Source organism: Trematosphaeria pertusa (assembly GCF_010094035.1).
Source record: "Trematosphaeria pertusa strain CBS 122368 unplaced genomic scaffold BU26scaffold_3, whole genome shotgun sequence".
Taxonomy (NCBI): domain Eukaryota; kingdom Fungi; phylum Ascomycota; class Dothideomycetes; order Pleosporales; family Trematosphaeriaceae; genus Trematosphaeria; species Trematosphaeria pertusa.
In genome coordinates, this window is record NW_022987214.1 from 3067710 (window position 1) to 3086183 (window position 18474).

The 18474-nt window shown below is 55.6% G+C and overlaps 8 protein-coding genes across 8 annotated transcripts; 3 read left to right on the plus strand and 5 right to left on the minus strand.

Annotated features, from left to right (window-relative positions):
• Positions 1–1111: 1111 nt before the first annotated feature.
• Positions 1112–2798, minus strand: BU26DRAFT_231869 (glycogen synthase kinase-like protein-3 beta). Its single transcript, XM_033820884.1, has 7 exons — positions 2648–2798; positions 2423–2595; positions 2284–2367; positions 1875–2229; positions 1629–1822; positions 1376–1580; positions 1112–1323 (listed from the first exon to the last, which is right to left on the minus strand). The coding sequence occupies exons 1-7, from the start codon at positions 2691–2693 to the stop codon at positions 1184–1186; spliced, it is 1197 nt and encodes a 398-aa protein (XP_033688919.1). The 5' UTR covers positions 2694–2798; the 3' UTR covers positions 1112–1183.
• Positions 2799–3079: 281 nt separating this feature from the next.
• BU26DRAFT_502029 (uncharacterized protein) lies at positions 3080–4626 on the plus strand (the record flags this gene model as incomplete). Its single annotated transcript, XM_033826609.1, has 4 exons — positions 3080–3140; positions 3200–3523; positions 3744–4228; positions 4297–4626. The coding sequence occupies 4 exons, from the start codon at positions 3080–3082 to the stop codon at positions 4624–4626; spliced, it is 1200 nt and encodes a 399-aa protein (XP_033688920.1).
• A 1266-nt stretch (positions 4627–5892) lies between these two features.
• BU26DRAFT_548274 (nucleolar GTP-binding protein 2) lies at positions 5893–8428 on the minus strand. Its single transcript, XM_033831928.1, has 2 exons — positions 8215–8428; positions 5893–8166 (listed from the first exon to the last, which is right to left on the minus strand). Exons 1-2 carry the CDS (start codon positions 8353–8355, stop codon positions 6301–6303), a joined length of 2007 nt encoding a protein of 668 aa, XP_033688921.1. The 5' UTR covers positions 8356–8428; the 3' UTR covers positions 5893–6300.
• Positions 8429–8521: 93 nt separating this feature from the next.
• Positions 8522–10366, plus strand: BU26DRAFT_478420 (Low temperature viability protein). Its single transcript, XM_033825643.1, has 2 exons — positions 8522–8611; positions 8667–10366. The coding sequence occupies exons 1-2, from the start codon at positions 8592–8594 to the stop codon at positions 10120–10122; spliced, it is 1476 nt and encodes a 491-aa protein (XP_033688922.1). The 5' UTR covers positions 8522–8591; the 3' UTR covers positions 10123–10366.
• Positions 10187–11309, minus strand: BU26DRAFT_516183 (putative TRAPP complex subunit). Its single transcript, XM_033828262.1, has 2 exons — positions 11032–11309; positions 10187–10975 (listed from the first exon to the last, which is right to left on the minus strand). The coding sequence occupies exons 1-2, from the start codon at positions 11066–11068 to the stop codon at positions 10515–10517; spliced, it is 498 nt and encodes a 165-aa protein (XP_033688923.1). The 5' UTR covers positions 11069–11309; the 3' UTR covers positions 10187–10514.
• On the plus strand, positions 11299–14611 carry BU26DRAFT_516184 (Pkinase-domain-containing protein). The gene is made up of 7 exons (XM_033828263.1): positions 11299–11626; positions 11679–11748; positions 11815–11964; positions 12077–12464; positions 12516–12925; positions 12976–13113; positions 13281–14611. The coding sequence occupies exons 1-7, from the start codon at positions 11499–11501 to the stop codon at positions 14301–14303; spliced, it is 2307 nt and encodes a 768-aa protein (XP_033688924.1). The 5' UTR covers positions 11299–11498; the 3' UTR covers positions 14304–14611.
• Positions 14612–16257: 1646 nt separating this feature from the next.
• BU26DRAFT_232009 (uncharacterized protein) lies at positions 16258–17050 on the minus strand. The gene has a single exon (XM_033820885.1). It carries the CDS (start codon positions 16935–16937, stop codon positions 16452–16454), a length of 486 nt encoding a protein of 161 aa, XP_033688925.1. The 5' UTR covers positions 16938–17050; the 3' UTR covers positions 16258–16451.
• A 312-nt stretch (positions 17051–17362) lies between these two features.
• Positions 17363–18008, minus strand: BU26DRAFT_601954 (uncharacterized protein; the record flags this gene model as incomplete). The annotated part of the gene is made up of 2 exons (XM_033835307.1): positions 17363–17709; positions 17831–18008. 2 exons carry the CDS (start codon positions 18006–18008, stop codon positions 17363–17365), a joined length of 525 nt encoding a protein of 174 aa, XP_033688926.1.
• Positions 18009–18474: the final 466 nt, after the last annotated feature.

Sequence of the window (18474 nt, forward strand, 5' to 3'; positions counted from 1 at the left end):
AACTCCGTATCGATTCCATCGGCCGCAGCTCTGTGCGGGGTTTCCATCACACTGGTGGGCCTGTGGACGTCTAGCCTCCTCTTTGGACGGTCAGTTGAAGTGATCAGGCTCCGTATGCTACATAAGGACCGAGCTTGCATGTTCAAGAGACAGGATGTTGAGCAGCACTCACTGCCAACAGTTCCTAGATGTAGAGGAAGGGTACCTGATTTTGTGTTGCTAGAAGCGATGCAATACCGTTCATGGCTCATCACCCCCGTCTTTGTCACATTACCCGCCTTGTGCCCACACTAGCCGTCGAAAGAGCCTTGCTGCCCATCGTAGCCTCATTTGAACGCAGTCAGAAGAAAGCAACCACGACCACGACATCAAAAGCATGCTCAAACAACACCACACAATCGGGAACACTGAAGCCCCACAGCCAAGAAGACAGGAAAGAAGGAATCTACTCATCTTAGAGGGAAAGCCCCCAAAGGCCGAAGAAATAGCATGTTGAAACCCTGCGCCAGTGCGAATCATCTCCACGTTTCCTAACTCTGATTTCCACTGACGAAGCACCCTCTCCAGTACTATCCAGGCCAGCAGTCCATCTCTCCTTCCCTTGCAAAGGTTACCTCATCCCATCAGGGTTGATGCCGTCTCCTCACTGAGGGGTCCGCAACACCCAGGTAACTTCCCACCATGCGCAAAAGGAACCAAAATGAAAACACCCGCATGCAAAAATGGGAACGCAGCCGCAACCAATGCGTGCCGTGAGACCAAAACCGAAACCCATCCTAAGATGTTCGTGCCAGACGTCCCAGACTTTTCATCGTCTCCTTTCCCTCATATTGCAATCATCTGCTCGCTGTTCACCTCAGAAGAAAAACGGGGAAAAGGAATACATCTACGGAGCCTGCCCCGTGGTTGTGTTGGCGAGACGGGAAGGCTAGGATTCGGGAAAAAAGCAAACCGGCCATTCTCAACACGCGGGAATGACGTTCGTATCATTTTCAGACGAGCTCAGATATTGCAGGGAAAGGGCGTACAGTCGGCGTAAGCACCCAGGAAACGGACGCCGAAATGAGACTCCAAAATGTTTGCATCTTTCCAGGCAGGACATCTTCGTCCTCGTAAGCGGAGAGGAGCAAATGCCACGCCGCGTGATAAACATGATATCGTAACGCATGCAGAAATCGAGGCCTTAATCCAGCCTCGCAATCATTTGGTCCTTGGTTAAAGGCTTGAAGTTCGGCGACTCGAAGTCGAGGCCCTGGGCAGCCAGTCTCGAACGTACATGTGGCGGCACAAGTTGCTGGTTCAGGTGAGGTGCGATGGAGAGTTCTGAAAACAACGTCAGCCTGGGAGGACTAAGCAAGATAAAGTGCATAATTACCGTGAAGCGTGAAGTTGAAAAGATCAGGCAGATCTCGCGTCGCTCCGTTCGGGTGACGCGAATCCGGAAGGCGCGTGCTTGGATCCCTCAACTCATCGAAGAAGGGCTGCACCATGGCATCGACGGCGGACAGTCGCTGCGTGGGTGTGTACTCCAGCAGCTTCGAGATCAGATCGATCGCATTCGGGTCGGCTTTTCTGAAGACCTGCGCAACCGTGAGCGATGCAAAAATCGTGCTCGTAGAAGTACATACCTTGTTGAACGGATGAGGCTTGATCTGAGGGAACTTGTGCTCCATGTAGTTGGGGTTCATCGTGCGGATCTGGTCCCGCGTCGGTGTTCCCAGGACCTTGATGATTTCAACCAACTGATCAATGCCCGACTCACCGGGGAACAGCGGTTGTCCGAGCATGAGCTCGGCCATTACACAGCCGGTGGACCAGACATCTAAATATAGCTATGAGTAATTATACCAGACATGCAAGGGACGGGAACATACCAATCTTGGTGGTGTAGTTCGTAGCCCCAAAGATCAGCTCCGGCGCCCGGTAGTACCTGGAGCAGATATACGAAACGTTGGGCTCGTTCTCCACCAGGATCTTGGCGCTCCCGAAATCGCACAGCTTCAGAACGCCAGTTGCCGGATCCAGGAGGAGGTTCTGGGGCTTGATGTCCCTGTGGCAGATGCCTTGTGAGTGGATGTAGGCGAGGGAGCGGAAGAGCTGGTAGATGTAGAGCTTGACCTCGAGGATGGGCATGACCGTCTTCATCTTGTTGAAGTAGCGTGACGCCCGGTACACGGTCTCAGGCACGTATTCGAGTACAAGATTGAGGTACACTTCGTCCTTCTGTGGCTGAAACCGTTAGCTACACGACGAGGACAGGTGCGCGCGGTTGGGGATACGTACGCGCTCGCCATTGTTATAGAAGAAAGCCTTGAGCTCGACGATGTTGGGGTGTCGGACTATGCGCATAATTTGGAGCTCGCGGTTCTGTCTGGAATCAGCAATCGGTTGCTGGGGCGGCAGGTCACATGCCCAGGCTCACCTTGAAGCGCTTGTCTTGGAGGACGCGCTTGATGGCAGCATCCTCGCCGCTAGGCGACAGCTTCGTCTGGAAGACAACGCCAAACGAGCCATTGCCTACAATCTTGCACTGTGTATATGCCAGGTCTTTGTACTCGCCGGTAACGCCGTCTTGCACCTTCTCGCGGATGACCTCTGCGGCTGTGTCAGTGTGTGCGGCGCTGCGGGAGCGAGGGGAGATGCTCACCACCCATTCTCAGGCTGCTGAAGGCCGAGGGCCGGTTTTGGCTCATTGTACGGGGTGCGACAGCGAGGGGGTCCGCCAAGCGCGCGGATTGCTATCGAGAGTACGGCGGGCTGTAGTTGAGCAGGTCGTGTGAGGAGCGTCGGGTGGCGGCGAGCAGATCCGTCGTGGGCGAGGAGCGCGATGAGGGCGGAGGGGGGTGTTGTTGTAGCGATGTTGTGGCGTCGCGGCGGAGGCCAGCAGGTGTGGTGAGGTTTTCGTCAACGGAAGCTGGAGCGGGTCAAATGATGCGTTGAGGTGGTGGCAGGTGTGGCTTGGTCGCTAAGGAGGCAGGCAACACGGGGCGTCTCCCGGGCGGGCGACTGGGAGGGCGGCGGGCGCGGTGAATGAGGAGCGGATAGGAATTGACGGCGGGAGCAGCAGCGGAGGAGTGAAATGGACAGAGGCGGGTGGGAGAATGATGATGGAGTTGGGGCAGTTCGGCGGGGCAGGGCTAGTGCGCGGTGCAGGTGACCTTGACTTCGTCTGCGCTGCGTCTGCTTGTGCGGTACGCAGCCGTCAGCGCCGCTCGTCGCCCTGGCTGCGGCCGCCGCGTCTGGGCTCGAGTCGAGGCGGCGCGGGACCTCGACGGCGTGGATGCGGCGCGAGGCTCTGCGATTCACGGCGGGCTTCACGGCGGGCTTCGCAGCGTGCCCGGCTCGCCATGCACGACACCTGAGGCGGGCTTCCTTGAGCCTGCGCAGGGCGGCCGGGCCAGTGCGCGGCGGGCACATGACCGCTCCCATTCACGGCGTGCTCCACCGCGACCCAGAAAACGAGCGCGCGACGGGCGCCCGGGTCCAGTGACGACTTCAAGGGCTGCCGTCGCCGGCGCGTGGCGTGGGCTTGGGAACGGCCGCTGCCTCCAGCGCCGACACCCCCAATAGCAGCGCCGCTGTTCGCAATTTGACGCCCTGGAGCTGCCTCAACAACAACCGCACATCGTCACCCATCGTCACTCATCTCGTCGCCTTGCCCCCAATTGCCTCCGCTAGCTCGCCCGGCCGCCGGCGCCGCCAGCCCCCGTTTGCTTCACCACCAATATCGCCCGTCAATGCAGTCGACGATATACCGTATGCAGCCTCCAGGCGCGCGCACGAATGGGCAAACGCCCCGCCGGAGCAAATCACAGCAGGCCCTTTATTTGCACGACAGCCCGTCAATCAAACCAGCCCTCGTTCTGGCCTCGTCATAATTTTGTGTGGCCACCGACGCAGCTCTTCCCGCGCTTTCTCCCAGGCCCACCGACTACGAACACCAGCTGACCCCGATGCTGGCCTTGGAACCCCTCCTGCCATGCACGCTCATTGCTCATGGCTCCCCAAAGAGTGCATCCCCCAGACGGGCCCTGACCGGGCCTTCCCTGCCGTGCCTGTATCAATTTTGCAGCCGCCGTTCCCTCTCCACGGCTCGCTGCTCGCCATTCTCCTGCTGGCAGCGCCAACATTCACAAGCTTTGTACCTGAGTTTTCGCAAGCGATGCCTAACGGCGCCGCTATTGCCGGCTCGCAAGCACCGGCAAGCCGGAATGAACCACTGCAGACTGTGAGCGTTGCACAAAGAACTCAGATTCTGCAGCTAGCTGGAAGCAGAACGACCGGCATGAATCCTAGACCATGACAGCTCCCGCCGTGAGCACTGGCAACCGCCTCTCTGCTATGGCCTCATTCATTGACCACCTTGCACGTGCGCGTGTGAGCCCAGGAGCGACTTGGCCTGTACTACTGCACACCTGCATCCTGTGCTCAATCACTTTTACTCCCCGTCCGCAAGATGTAGAAGCAGCAGGCCCGTTTGGCAGGACGCTGAAACACATTGGAATTTCCAGCCCGGCCGCGAGAGGAGCTACCGAAGCTCCCTACGTCACCTCTGCGGCTAGCTGGGACTTGCGAGCGGTGGTGTGCAGCTCTGCTAATCCAAAATCGACAGGGTTGTGTCGCTAGATTGGTCATGTGACATGATCTGAGGCTGGCAACCACCGTCGGAGGGCCCGCGGCGATGGGATAGATGCCGAAAAAGCAAGTCTCACAGAGGCTATATATCGCTGGGCTTCACACTGCCTATACGCTTTATACGCCACCGGGGCCTCCTTCAGGGCTGTCAACTCGCCTACAAATACGCCATCCACCACCGCCCTAATCCAGCGATCGACCTGCGCATCAGCCTTGTGGAGCAACCTTTACTTTTCATAGTCGGCCACGTTACACGGCGCGCACAAGATACTCGACAGCATGAAACGCCGACATGTCGTCCTACGCTCGACCCTTTCCATCGCTGTCGAATTTGCTCGGCTTCTTTCGAACCAATAACCCTATCAACCACTCGCCATTGGTACCGGGAGAGCGATCTCTGCGGTACCACGCCGCCCCAACACAACGTCCGTTTGAGATTCGCGGTCGCCCTTTGATCAGATCATGAGAAAAGAAAGGGTCATGGTCATGCTGTGCGGCCCTTCTATATTGGACTACCGACATCGGCCGGAGCACCACTACGCTTATCTACAGCTGTCATGCCTGGAGCCGCTGCGCGACGGCAGCACACTGTTCGTTGTTTTACTTGGTGCGAGGTAGACGGGGACAGCGGTGGCCGAAGCCGTTTCCCTGCTTGGCGCAGCTTCAGGAGCGATCTTTTCCAAGGTCGACATCCTGAGCAGCAAATCTGCCGGCTCTACCGGGACGCCGTTCTGTTGAGCATTTTATTAGTGATGAGGCTGCTCAACATCATTTCACGCGTTTAATCTCCGACTTTGCCCTGCAGCAGATACGAGAGAGAAAAGAGAGATCGGCGGAGAAATGAAATGTCTTCAAAAACGGAGCGAAGCATCGCAGCCACTGACTTAATAAAGCGGGAACATCGGCACACACGTGCCGTTCAAAAACCTAAATGCGCCAACCCTTTGCTACCGAAGCCAGTCTTCATTTCTCTACTCCCATGTCAATGCGGACTCCTTCATGGCCTCCACATCCCTCGTGAATGCAGATTGCATTCTCTTTGCTATAACATTCCGTCCACGAAGAGCCGAGGGCAGTCGTACCGTACGGACATCGCATTATCGTGATCATTTCCCATTGGTTACACCAACATCGTCCTCCGACACGCTTCCTCCCCATTACCACCCCAACGTGTCCGCGCAGGGCAACAAAGCGCCAGTCTCCCAAGGGCGCCATACGGTAGTAAAAGAGTCTAGAGGCCGCTTTGCAGGCTTACCTGCAGACCAGCACACCTATGAAACTTCCTCCTGCACTAGAGCACACGCATAACATTCCTTTCACACTGCATCCATGTGGGCGGTCGTAGGCGAGGAATGCAGGACATCACGAGATGAGATGGCGAGATACGACAACTGCATTCCGACGTGGTGGGTAGCTATTGGGTCGGCCCGTCCCGGATCGTGTTGGTGGTGCTCGTGCTGAAATCGCGGCGACGAGAATCAGCGCGAAGAGGGCGAGGAGAAACACAATTGATTTCCATTATTGTAGCCGCACTATGCGGCATAGCTTCAGAAAGTGCCCACCAATTTTCCAAAAACCGTAACACCAACCATGCATGCGAAATGGGAGTGTTCACAGACATAACCACCCTATAATTGCGCGATTCAAACATACGTCATCGACCGCTCAATCGTATTCCGCTCTCTTGCCCTTCGCTTTCCTCTTATTGCTCTTGAAGTGTTTCTTGCCGTTCAACCGCAGCTCACTCGGGTCCACGTCCTTCTCCAACGCCGTCATAGTCTTCAATTTCCTCCCACTCAATTCCTTTCCTTGTTGAGTGTACTGGTAGTGGAAAGGCATACTTACATGCGCATGCCCTTGTCCAGGGCCGAAGAACTTCTTATCCATCCTGGACGACTTCTCTGATTGAGCAGGCATGGGTACCATGTCTAGGTCTGCCTCCATCAGGGATGCGTCTTCGGTGCCCGCAAGCGAGGAGTTGCCGGCAAGTGAAGCGAGATGTGTGCGCCGCTTTGCGGGGAGGTGGTTGACGTCGTAGAGCTCACGGTTGAAGTGTTTGGGGTCGAGGGGCGGGTCCACAGGCGGAGGGTGGCAGAAGAGGAGTTTACCCTTGACGTAGTCCTTCAAGACGTATCGGGCTGCTCGCGATTCATCCGGTTGCCCCATGCCCTGCGTCGCAAAGCCTCTGGCTATCGCATAAGCGCGTAGTAATTCTTCAGCCGTCGGAATCCCAGTTCCGCCTTCCTCCGGATGTCGGATTTGGATCTTCATGCCGTAGATAGCTTCTAGGAAGGGCTGCGGTATTCGTTGTGCGACTAATCCAACGGGTCCAGTGTACTCGCGTAGCTGATCGATGGGAAGGATGCCGGAGCACACGAGCTCAGCTTTCGTGGTTGCAAAGTTGGGGAATACGAGACCAGGGCAGTCGCAAAGGATGACTTGGTCGCTGAGATGGATTGTTTGGAAGTGCTTAGTCTTGCCGGGTGTTGCAGAGACGGAGACTTTCTTTGCACCGATGAGGGCATTGATTGTAGAAGATTTACCAACGTTAGGATAGCCTACAAGGCCAATCTGCGTTTTTCGGGGCTCTCCATCCGGTCCAGTGTCTACGTCTGGGGAATGCTCAAGGAAGAGAGCTTCAAGCTCGTCGGTGGTCAATATCCGGATTCGCTCCTCGTCGTCTGATAACGGCACACCCTCGCCTGGAGCGTCTACTGTCTCCTCATCAAGCCATTCCTCATTTTCCGCTTGCTTGTCCTGAATATCGATCTTTTTGGCCTCCTTTGCTAGCTCGTCTCCCTCAGCATCGATCCCTTCCTCAACGTCGTCTTCGTCAATGTAGTTATCGGACTCATCGGACTCATCGCCCTCTTCCAGCGCTCGAGCTTCGTTCATCTCCTTCGCTAGCTCGGCGGAGAAAAACTTGTAGTTGATGCCTGCCTGAGCAAAATAATCTGCCCAAGCCTGCCTCTGCTCTAGGGTCATCATGTCCGCCTTGTTCACCAGAAGCAAGTTGTTCTTCTTCGGATCCACCTCTTTTACGTACGCTTCCAGGTCCTCACATCGGAAGAGGAGAGGATTTCGTGCGTCCACGATCTGCACCACGAGATCTGACCTCTCGATTACCCGCCACAACTGCCTCCAAACCTCGAGATTTCGCTCGAACGGGGTCATAAGCAGGTCGTTATTCTCTTGCAGCTCTGCCAGCCCTCTCCTCCACTGAAGCAGTGCTTCTTTCTCCCGCACGTCCAGCTCTTGTGCTGTAGTCTTCTCATCCCAGGGTGGCCGCCTTGGCACGGTCAACCGCTTCTTGTTCTCTCGATGTTTGCGGACGGCGGCGCGCTCCTCCGTGGCTGATAGCAAATACGGATTCTTCTGGTCCTGGTGGATGATTTTGACGTTGTTCATCTTTTCGGCGGTGAAATCGGTCCCGGCGAGTTCGGCAGTCGAAAGAAACTCGTCGAGAGCGGCTTGCTCTGTCACGGAGCGCATCTTCACCCACGATGCCTCTTTCGTCGGGTTTGTGATGTACTAAACAAATTAGTCTACGCATAGGGAATGCGCAGGCTTGCGACTTACCCTCTCTCCATTTTGCCCGGTCCTCTCAATGCCACCCGAGAAGTTCCCCCGTCGCATGTCCGTACCCTTCCCCTTCCCGAACCTGTCGTTCATCAGGCTGTTGCCCAGCCCGACGCTCTTCTTCGACTTTGCGAGAACCATGTTGGAGGTTGCGTTGGGGTATCCGGTGTGTTGTGGTGATTAGGTCCCAGGAGTGAGGGGTGTTGAAGAGAAGTGTTGGAGATTTGCCCCACGCGCGTCATTCCCCCCTCGCTTAAATTTTCCGGAGAGCGATGAGGCCCGAAGAACTACCTTTTGTCAGCGCCTTCCTCGACTTCCACAGCACCAATCCTTCGCACAGGTCGTTAGTCAACGCCAAATCTTCTGTAGCCGCCAACATGCCGCGCCGAAAATTCATGTAAGCATCCTGTGCACAGCTTCGCACCCCTCGTGCCCCACTAACCCCTCCTCAGAGACAAGAAAAATGCCATCAACTACCGGCTCGTCCACCGCGCTCAAAATGACCCGCGAATCCACGACACCGATGCCTCGGACATGGTCTTCGCGGAGGTCAATGCCCCTAATATGCGCGAGTCCTCCGAGCCCGCTGGCAGTTCTAGAGCATCCCAGTATTCGTCCGCTTCAAAGTACTCAGCAGCGACAGGCCGAAGCAAGATAAAGTCGAGAGGAGATCTAGAGGATGAATTCGGTTTCAACGCCAGGAAGAATGAGGGCGAAGCTGCAAATTATGGCATCTTCTTCGACGACACACAGTACGACTACATGCAACATATGCGGGATCTGGGTACCGGCGGAGGAGAGGCATACTTTGTGGAAGCGCCGACCCAGAAGAAAAAGGGAAAAGAGAAGAGGGATCTTGCAGATGCTATTCGAGCAGCCTCCCTCGACGACAGACAGAGCGATGCTGGGATAAGTGTGAGCAGCAGTGTGAGCCGGGCGGCAAGCGATATCTTCGGTGAGGATCTAGCACCGTCTGAGTTTGTACGGAAGACAACCTATCAGGACCAGCAAAATATTCCGGACGCAATTGCAGGCTTCCAACCGGACATGGACCCTAGGTTAAGGGAAGTCCTCGAGGCACTCGAGGATGAAGCATATGTGGATGATGAGGAGGATATCTTCGCGGAGCTGACGGAAGACCCAGTGGAGGTGGAGCAGCGGGAGTGGAAGGCGACGGGCTTTACCGATGACGATTCAATAAACCGATTCCTCGATGAAGACGACGAGGGCTGGGAGACGGACGACACGATCAAGGCCTCTTCTCCACCAAACGGCACAAAGGCGAAGCAAGAAGCCCCCACAGAGCCAATCGATCCTGAAACGCTTCCTGCCCCAGATGAAGCCCCGGCCCCAGCAGAAGAAGGGCATATGTCCTACCTAGAGGAATTCAAGAAGTTCAAGAACGACGCTAAGGCTGGTAAAGCACCGAAACCCGCGCCTCCGTCAGATATACAATCCTCTATTCTCACTAGTGCGTCAGCGCTCACAGCTGGCGGCCGAAAGAAGAAGCGGAAGGGAGCCCTCACGTCCACTTCCAGCTATAGTATGACTTCTTCCGCCCTCCACCGTACAGAAGGCCTTACTCTCCTTGATCAACGCTTCGACAAGATCGAAGAGGAATATGCTGCGGAAGACTTCCCAGATGATGCATCCATGGTGTCTGGAATGAGTAAGATGACCGGTCTCAGCAAAATGTCCGGAATGAGCGGCTTCTCCAATCTGAGCGAGGCTCCACAGCTAAGGTCAGATTTCGACAGCATCATGGACGACTTCTTGGGCAGTCACTCGATGGCAGGAAAGAGGCGGGTGAGGAAGGGCAAACCGCAATCTGGATTGGAGCAGCTAGATGAGATCAGACAGGGCCTGGGTCCTGCGCGCGTCAATAGACCGAAGACTCAGAGAGCTTGATAGAATGCTCCTATGGCATGGGAACGGCGTTCTATGAGGATTAATAGGACATGGGATACCCATTTCAAATGCTAAAGGTAGTCATGGGGATTTCAATTTCGAACACTTTGTTTGCTACTTCATCTGTTGCTTCTTTGAGTCCTGAATGCCCGGCTGAGAGACCTCGAGCAGGGCTTCTTCGTGGCTTGCGACTAAACGGCGTGTCTCTTGGTAGAGATTGGCAATCCAAGATATCTTCTTCCCTCAGAATCGTAGGCTTTTCTGCCGTGCTTCCTCCTTCTGACCGTCCCGGAGGTTGCTTGCGGTAACCGCGGACCGGCGACCGGGCGGGCTTTGCTTGGGTTGCACTAGATTCAAGGATGCCCCGAACGTGCGATTTCTCATACTATCCCTCAAGCCGGTAAGACGGCCGTAATGAAGGCGTCCAAACCCCTCTCGAACATCTCGTTCGCAACGCCAATGCCTCCCGGATGCTCAACGGGCGCCAGGGGATTCTTCACCACGAACTCGACATACAGATTCGCCCAGATCTGATGCAGGTATGGCCTCAGATTATTCTGCTTCGTGTCTGTCAACATGACAAACTTCATCCGCGTCGGCGTTTCGTAGTAGTGCAGCTTGTATTCGCCGGTCCGGTACGACAGAAAGGTATCGTCCTCGCCGCCGAGCTTCTGGATCATATTCCGCAGCGAGAAGACCAGGCCGAAGATCAGCTTCTCGTCGTCGGTGCGCTTGCGGGCGACGGTCGTGGCGTCGCCATTGCTGGTTATACTCGAGCCGGACTGCGGTCGCGCGGTCTTGCTGCTGGAGGAGACGGGCCGCGGGGTCCAGCGCCTGCTGTAGATGCACTCGGCTGGGCACGGCGCGGTCAGCGGCGCGCAGATGAGAGCGATGGAAGGAATCCCTTACTGTGGCGATCGAAGATATAGAAGGAGTAGAGCACCATGGTGCGGGCGGTTGCGTCAGGACAGCGCCGGGGAGCCCGAGATAAGAGGAGCGTGGTCGGGCTGCGCGGATGGGCCGCACGGGAATCGCCAAGGTACAGAACGCGGAGTTTTGGCCCCAGCCAAGGCGTGTAGGCGGGCAGGCGGGCTGTCCGGCTAGTCTGGCAGTGTCTTGTGGCTCGCAGCAGTCGGAGCGCGCACTCGATGCCGATGCCTGAGGCTGAAAGAAATTTGGGGAATGAGTGTTGCCCCTCTCCGCTGCTCAACTCCGCCCCTAGTGAACCTCTACCTAGCAGTCCTCGAGCGACAATTGCCCGGAGCCTTATTCTTCTCCTTTCCGCTTCTTTGTCTAATCCGGCCAGCAGTGTGTTCCTCCGTCCGCCCGTCCCTTCGCTTCTTATCACTATCGCGAGAGCGCTGCCCAGCCCGGACATGGCGCCCACGCCCCCGAGCAAACAGTCCTCAGACTCCGACATCGTCGGCATATACACCTCTGAGAATATCTCGCTGGACGTGCCCGCCGTCGGCCAGGATGGAAGACCGCCGCCGGTGAAATATTCGTGCGCAAAAGCTGCATTCCTCTCTCCGCGGGGTTGCTAAGTCGTGCCTCAGATCGCTCCCCACCTACCATTCCCCGCTACGACACCACAAGCGAGCGGCGTCCTCGACGAGACACGTCAAGGTGCGAGCCCTCTATATGCCTCATGCCCTCTCAAGACATCCAGTGCGGAGCCTAACCACCGCGCAGGAAACGCTCAATGCGCGGTCCGAATACAGCAACAGCGAAGACGACGGGACCGCCCAACACCGCATCAACCAGTACCTGATAAAGCAGGAGATAGGCCGAGGATCTTTTGGAGCGGTCCATCTTGCCGTGGACCAGTATGGCCAAGAATATGTGAGAGACCAACCCACGAATCCGGAAGGGTAAAGGAAGCTGTGCCTTCGACGACGATGCGGGTTACCTACGCGGACGATACCATGGGCTCTCGCTGACGGCTGAGATGCAGGCTGTTAAGGAATTCTCCAAGTCGCGCCTGCGGAAACGGGCTCAATCCAATCTCCTCCGCCGCCCGAGTGCCCGACGGCGACGGCAAGGCGCGCTGGCTGCTGGCCTGGGATTCAATTCCCCACTACACCGCCATTCCTCTTCGGAAGAGAACAACTCGCTGGACCTGATCAAGGAGGAAATCGCCATCATGAAAAAGCTCAACCACCCGAACCTCGTCTCGTTGATCGAAGTGCTCGACGACCCAGAAGAGGACTCGCTGTACATGGTCATGGAAATGTGCAAGAAGGGCGTCGTCATGCAAGTAGGTCTCGAGGAGCGCGCAGATCCATATCCTGAGGAGCAGTGCCGCTGCTGGTTCCGAGACATGATATTAGGCCTTGAATATCGTATGTCGCCCGGACAAGCTTTAACCTAAGCTTCACTAACGCATGCCCTAGTTCATGCTCAAGGTATCATCCATCGCGACATCAAGCCGGACAACTGCCTCGTGACAGAAGACGACGTCTTGAAGATTGTCGACTTTGGCGTATCGGAGATGTTTGATAAGCAGGAGCAGATGAAGACTGCCAAATCGGCCGGTTCGCCAGCCTTTATGCCGCCGGAGCTATGCGTGCCTAAGCATGGGGAAGTCGATGGGAGGGCTGCTGACATATGGTCCATGGGTGTCACTCTCTACTGCCTGGTATTCGGCAAGATACCGTTCGAGAAACACGGCATGATCGAGCTATATCAGTCAATACGAATGGATCAGCCAGAGTTCGAAGAATGCAGTGAGGGTATCAGGGATCTTCTATGCAGACTTTTGGCAAAGGACCCGGGGCAGAGAATCAACATGGACCAGATTCGCGTAGGTGATCGTTACAAGGGCTTTACTTCGGGTATTGCTGACCCTTGCAGGAACACCCTTGGGTCACAAGACAAGGAACGGATCCGCTATTGTCCAAGAGAGAAAACACTGCTGTCATAGTGGAACCACCTACTGACGAAGAAGTCAATGCGGCCATTACCGGAAACATGGGGCATCTAGTCACCGTTGTAAGTGGAGTTATCCTTTCTAGCATATCTCCAGTGCGCTGCATTTGTCGCTTGGGCGCCTTTATCTTAGCACCAAACCCCCTCAATATCCATCTTGAGTATACATCCATTCGGCCCGGGCTTTTCCCCGTCGGTTCTGGACTAATTCTTTACTAAATCTGCAATAGGTCCGAGCGGTAAAACGCTTCAAGCAACTTCTGTTCAGGAGAAGGCCCGAAAGATTCGAGAGCATACTGGGTACTGCCTCTAGGATAGTGCAGCCTCCCCTATCCATGCGACCCTCTGCTCTTCGAAAATCGAAATCGCAAGACACAGACGATCGTCGACCGATTGAAGCTGCCCTCACGACCGAGGGCGTCCATCGCGAAATTGAAATCGATGGCAATGACTATCGCACTCCGCATAGTATCGATGAAATAGCCTATGCGAAGCCCGGTTTCCGCGCCGCCATCGTAGGAGAGAAACCATCAATAAAGGGCCCAGTAACCAGTAGTCCGCTCTCTCCTCAACCTGTTGGTGTCACAGACGCAAGGGTAATTCACGAAAGCATGTCCTATCGGCCGCCGGCCACCAAGCCCATTTTGATTCCCACCGCCCACACCGTTTCAGCTCCAGCCACGCCCGTCGGGAAAGGTCACGCACATGACCCGCTGGAAGACACACTCTTCTTAAATATCGGCACTGGCGAAGACTACGCGCCACCTCCAGATGACTGCCCTATCGTCTCCGAGTCGCCCGGCGCCGTTGATATCAACGTCTACGAGACTGCTTACCGCGAAGAAGTAGACAAGATCCTCAAACGCAAAGAAGGCCGGCGACCCACGCTGTACCTCACCCGCCGCGTCGAAAATGCTACGGGCATCCGCGAGAGCGACTGCATATTCGACCACGGGAAGTCGCCCACCGAGATCAAGGGTGACCTCAAGGGCGGGATTAAGGGCCTCGTCGAAAAGGCCAAGAAGGAGATCGAGCTGAGGGGCGAGTTGCAGAAGTTGAACGAGGGAAAAGAAGGTAAGCTCAGCCGCGCCGTGAGAAATGTGCGCGAGGCTAAGAGGGCGGTAGAGGAAGAGAGGGAAATTATTAGAAGGGAGGATAGGGAGAAAGGGAGAGACCGGGAGAGGAGTAGGAGCTCGACACCAGCGAACAACAGGATTAGTCGCAGCGGGACGCCTGTTCTGCTCGAAAAATAGCGCCGGTCGGAGGCGACGGTGAGGGTCTGAGTGTAACGACAGGTCACACAGCCCTGGCGGTCGACTTGTGAGTCACTGAGCAAAACTCATTGCAAGACATGGAGATCGGGAGTCACACGGCATTGGCGAGCATTGGGCACAAAAGATGCATTGCCTCACTTCACCTTGGGCTTAGACTGTAGCGAACACGACTTGTTGGATACGTGTTTATGGAATAAGGATGAAACAGTGCAATCATGCCTGGCTTCTGTGTGCCAAATCCTTACCACAGTGATGTCTGCAACGCCATGGACGTATGGGCCTTCCGTTGCCTTGGACAACGTAGCTGCAAGTGTTCTTATGGAAGATGGATGCTAGCTAAATTGATTCTCTTTGCACCTACGAAGCCGTGTCGTCGCCTGCGCCCCAATAGGCACTTCCGCGTTACAGAGACCGCAGATTAGAGTGGACAGTCATACTGGACACTGTCACTGCTATGATAGACTCACCCACGCTTGAATGAAGACAGGACGCATGTTGGAACATAGCCACCAATATCGTATGTGATTGCCGTTCCCGATTTGAGAAGGCGCGTAGTAAAGAAATTAAAGGCATGGGGCTGAATTGCTATAGTATGGGATTGGCGGATTAGATACGATACTCCTGTACATCAGGATCATCATTGGTCTCACTGATCTCGTCAGGGAGGGAGGGAAGAAAGCGATAAGCACGCGTCTTCGTGAGCAGCGCTGGGTGTAGCATCGACTAAATTGCAAGCCTTTTGATGGGGTGTACATGTCATAGGGGTGGAGAAGTTCGAGTATCAGGTAGAGGGGCTCTTGCTGACGTAGACAAGTTCTTCTGTTAGAGGGAGGAGTGCTTGAGTGAGAAAGACGAAGCCTTAGAGGAGACGGAGGCGGTGGACGAAAAAGCTTGGTTGACGGGGCGAACGGAAGTAATCTTATAAGGCGTGAGAAAGGAGAAGAAGAAGAAGTCGTGAGTAGAGAAATACTTGCTATCGTCATATCATTAAACTTCTAATCATCGTGCAGCTAAGTTCCAGCCCCGTCAGATGTAGCTTAGCGCTTCTTACCTTTGCGAGCCTTAAGCAATGCACTGGCACCAAGAGCAGAACAGGGTTATGTGAACGCAATCATATAAGGATAAGAAGTATAAAATAGAGGAGAAAGCAGAGGAGAAAGCAGAGGGGGTAGATTAGATGTAGTACAAGAGGTCAAATGCTCGGTTGAATGGTGTCCTTGATATCTGCGTATCACTGGTGGAAGGGAGAATTCCATAGCATTCGTATTAGTGAATGGAAATCTTTTATGAGCATATGGTTTATTTCAAAATAGCCTAACCACATTCGTCTCCAGCCTATGAAGTAGTCCAGTTAGGCTCAAAGAAAGGGTTCATGGTCCCCGACAAGTGGCAGCGGAACGGATTCGCTTCGGGAATAACGGGGAGCTACATACGACATAATGAAGTCAGGCTCATGTGTCTGGCATCAATGGTGAGAGATGCCTGGCAGTACGTAAACAGGGTGATCTCGTTCGCCCTTAGAAGCATAGAAACTGATATAACGCTTCTACTGGTCGGGGTCAGGAGACCTGCCAGGGCCAGGCTACCTTGTTTGAAAGCCTTCGGGGAGTAGCGCTGCTCTGCGGTTGACGACCATGGCGTGAGAAGGAGGGTGGTAACACTCCATGGACGTTGCAACTGAAGAACACCGTTCAAGCGTACAAATAGATGGAAGGAACGTAGGCGACGGCACGACAGCATATGCAGCTAGAAAAGCTGAGTAGGGCAAAGGTGGTTGGAGGAGCATTGTCTTGTGATGGAGCGATGGCGTGATCGACAGAAGCAAGTGTACTTCCGTTGGTAAGCGTCTGGTGAATTACTGGTGGGAAGGTCTGCCTGCTCCAGTTTTGCGATGGTAGCATGCGATTCTGAGGTGACTACTGCAAGTGAAATAGAGCTGATTTCATGGTATGGGTCGCCGATAAGGCAACGAGGGGCATTGGGTACGCTTGTTGGGCATATAGGAAAGCATGTCTGCGCCGTTGTAGGTACTACCGGACAGAATGCCGATGGTTCTGATTGAGCAGAGGCATCCTGGCGGTTGGATCAGACTATCACTACCACGTCAGCAGACATTCGATCAATGGGTCATCGTACGATGGGAGCTCTCGTTTGAACTCTTACTGTATTCCCGCTGCAACCAGATATGTTGCGAGAGCGCATTCCCGGAGGGCTCTTGCCACGCGAAAACGCTGCATGATACTCTCCGTTGATCGCCATAGATATTGACGATCGCTGGTGACAGCTAGTGACTGCTGGGGCCAAGCCCGAGATATGGTTGCTGGTTACCCAATTCGGATCCATCGACATAAGCTCTGTATGCGCTACGAATCTACCGGAGGAATCACGGGCCGAAGATGTATTCAGATAAGTGATATGAGCTCTCAGCTTGAGAGGTCTGGGGCTCCGCCAGGCGCGAGAGTGCGGGGGTTTCTCGTTCAGATGCTCCACAATAAGGTCTCGTCGGGAGTGGCCGATGCTCGCACATGAAAATTTGATGCCGTCCTGCAGCATTCCGTTCCTGGGAATAGATGTCCAATGGAGTCGAAGCGTAGGACCACGGGCTCGGCGCATCAGCGATGGATATTACACCTTGCGGATGTGGGACACGAACCGATTTGCAGATAGATTGCTTATCTGGCAGAAAGGTCCCCGCTGCTGTACCCCGTTGTCGTGTGGCACAGCGTACCCGCAGTGTTGCTTCTGCTAGGCTAGGCTTGTCGGCTTAGGGCTTGTCAGACCGCTCGATAGCCAAGCGCCAGTAGCTTGATTGAAGGGTATATTGCTCGAGCCGTTCCGCATGTCTCCACCCCAGCAGCTCGTATGTCAAGCTAACCCGAATTGGAAACTTGAGCAGAAGATACTCTTTGCTCGTGTAGCACATGGATGCTCAGAAAGTTCGACTCAAGGTGCCAGCGCTGCGAATTCCCCGGCCACGGGTCAGGAGCAAGGATCTGGCTTTACATGCTAATCGGAGTTGCCTGGATCGGCAATATGACCTACTTCTCACGCTGTTGTAGCATGCAGCAGCCGCGCAGAGGGCAACCGATGCTAGACGCGGAGCCAATGGCGGACAGGGGGGAGCTGGCTACCTGGCAGTCCTTGCTTTTCGACCGCACTTTGAGCCCGAGCGGGTGGATCTGTCCAGCAAGGCGGATCTCGGACAAGGTCAGTGCGAGCATCGAATAGGCAGAGTCGTTCGTGCGCGAGGCTTGCAGCTGTGTTGCAGCACAGAAGCCGTTCCTCTGCATGCGGGACACAGTGCGCGACGGCTGAGGGAATTCTAACTGGCCGGACGGTGGACCCTTCGATGTGTGAGGAGAGCTCGGTACAGGCGAGTTGCGGTCTGCAGCGTGAGATGGCTGTCAGTGGCCGGGAAGCAGCGCCATCGCGTCGGCGTGCATGAAGCGGGCGGGGCAGCAGAGCTCAGGACAGCTGCATCGCTCCAACGGCGGATTCAGACGTACGGCATATACGCGACGCGGTTATACAGCAGTGGCGGCGGATGGTGTTGAGATTGGGCTGGCCTGGAGCTTGCAGCTGGCGCGGGCCTATGGCCGTCGGCGCCAGAGGGAGAAGCAGCCCGGAGCACCTCGGGACGCTCTCCGTGGTGACGCCCAGGGCACGCGCTGCTGGAGCATCCATGGGTTTGCTCTCAACGCAGCATGTACCCCTTGTACGGAGGGTGGATTGAGGCAAGCCGGGCGGATGATGTCACGTCGCCGACGCTCAGCGCTCACGGAGGGAGAGCAGACTTGCCTGACGATGGCCAACAGTGCGCCCTCGTGCGCGCCCGCACAAAGGGAGCGCGTCTCCGCTGCGGCTTCGGGGGCTGCCTTTGAATTGCAGCAGCTGGCGCCGTCCACGGGTCCCCCTTTGATGAGTGCCGCTGGCGCAGTCACGTTACCGTTTGTAATGAACGATGGATCCAGTCTAGCTGGCTGGTGAAAATGCCTCAGTGCACCTGCGCTCCCCGCCCACCGCAATCCCAATATTTCTCCTCCGAGGCCCCCAAGCCGACGGGCTGCGGTTGTCCTCTGGCCTCCTCGTCGCGCTGTACAAGACAAGGCCCTGCTCTCGTCCCTGCCCCGTGTGCACCTGCTCCTGCGCC

Bases quoted from the DNA above. Each gene is read 5' to 3' on its own strand.
- BU26DRAFT_231869 (XM_033820884.1), bottom strand. From the start codon at position 2,693: ATGAGCCAAAACCGGCCCTCGGCCTTCAGCAGCCTGAGAATGGGTG. The intron at 2,596-2,647 runs GTGAGCATCTCC...ACACAGCCGCAG, and splicing joins CAGCAGCCTGAGAATGGGTG to AGGTCATCCGCGAGAAGGTG. The intron at 1,581-1,628 runs GTATGTACTTCT...ACGGTTGCGCAG, and splicing joins AGCCTCATCCGTTCAACAAG to GTCTTCAGAAAAGCCGACCC.
- BU26DRAFT_548274 (XM_033831928.1), bottom strand. From the start codon at position 8,355: ATGGTTCTCGCAAAGTCGAAGAAGAGCGTCGGGCTGGGCAACAGCCTG. The intron at 8,167-8,214 runs GTAAGTCGCAAG...TAATTTGTTTAG, and splicing joins CCGGGCAAAATGGAGAGAGG to TACATCACAAACCCGACGAA.
- BU26DRAFT_478420 (XM_033825643.1), top strand. From the start codon at position 8,592: ATGCCGCGCCGAAAATTCAT. The intron at 8,612-8,666 runs GTAAGCATCCTG...ACCCCTCCTCAG, and splicing joins ATGCCGCGCCGAAAATTCAT to AGACAAGAAAAATGCCATCA.
- BU26DRAFT_516183 (XM_033828262.1), bottom strand. From the start codon at position 11,068: ATGGTGCTCTACTCCTTCTATATCTTCGATCGCCACA. The intron at 10,976-11,031 runs GTAAGGGATTCC...CGCCGTGCCCAG, and splicing joins CTATATCTTCGATCGCCACA to CCGAGTGCATCTACAGCAGG.
- BU26DRAFT_516184 (XM_033828263.1), top strand. From the start codon at position 11,499: ATGGCGCCCACGCCCCCGAGCAAACAGTCCTCAGACTCCGACATCGTC. The intron at 11,965-12,076 runs GTGAGAGACCAA...GCTGAGATGCAG, and splicing joins ACCAGTATGGCCAAGAATAT to GCTGTTAAGGAATTCTCCAA. The intron at 12,926-12,975 runs GTAGGTGATCGT...TGACCCTTGCAG, and splicing joins TCAACATGGACCAGATTCGC to GAACACCCTTGGGTCACAAG.
- BU26DRAFT_232009 (XM_033820885.1), bottom strand. From the start codon at position 16,937: ATGCGCCGAGCCCGTGGTCCTACGCTTCGACTCCATTGGACATCTATT.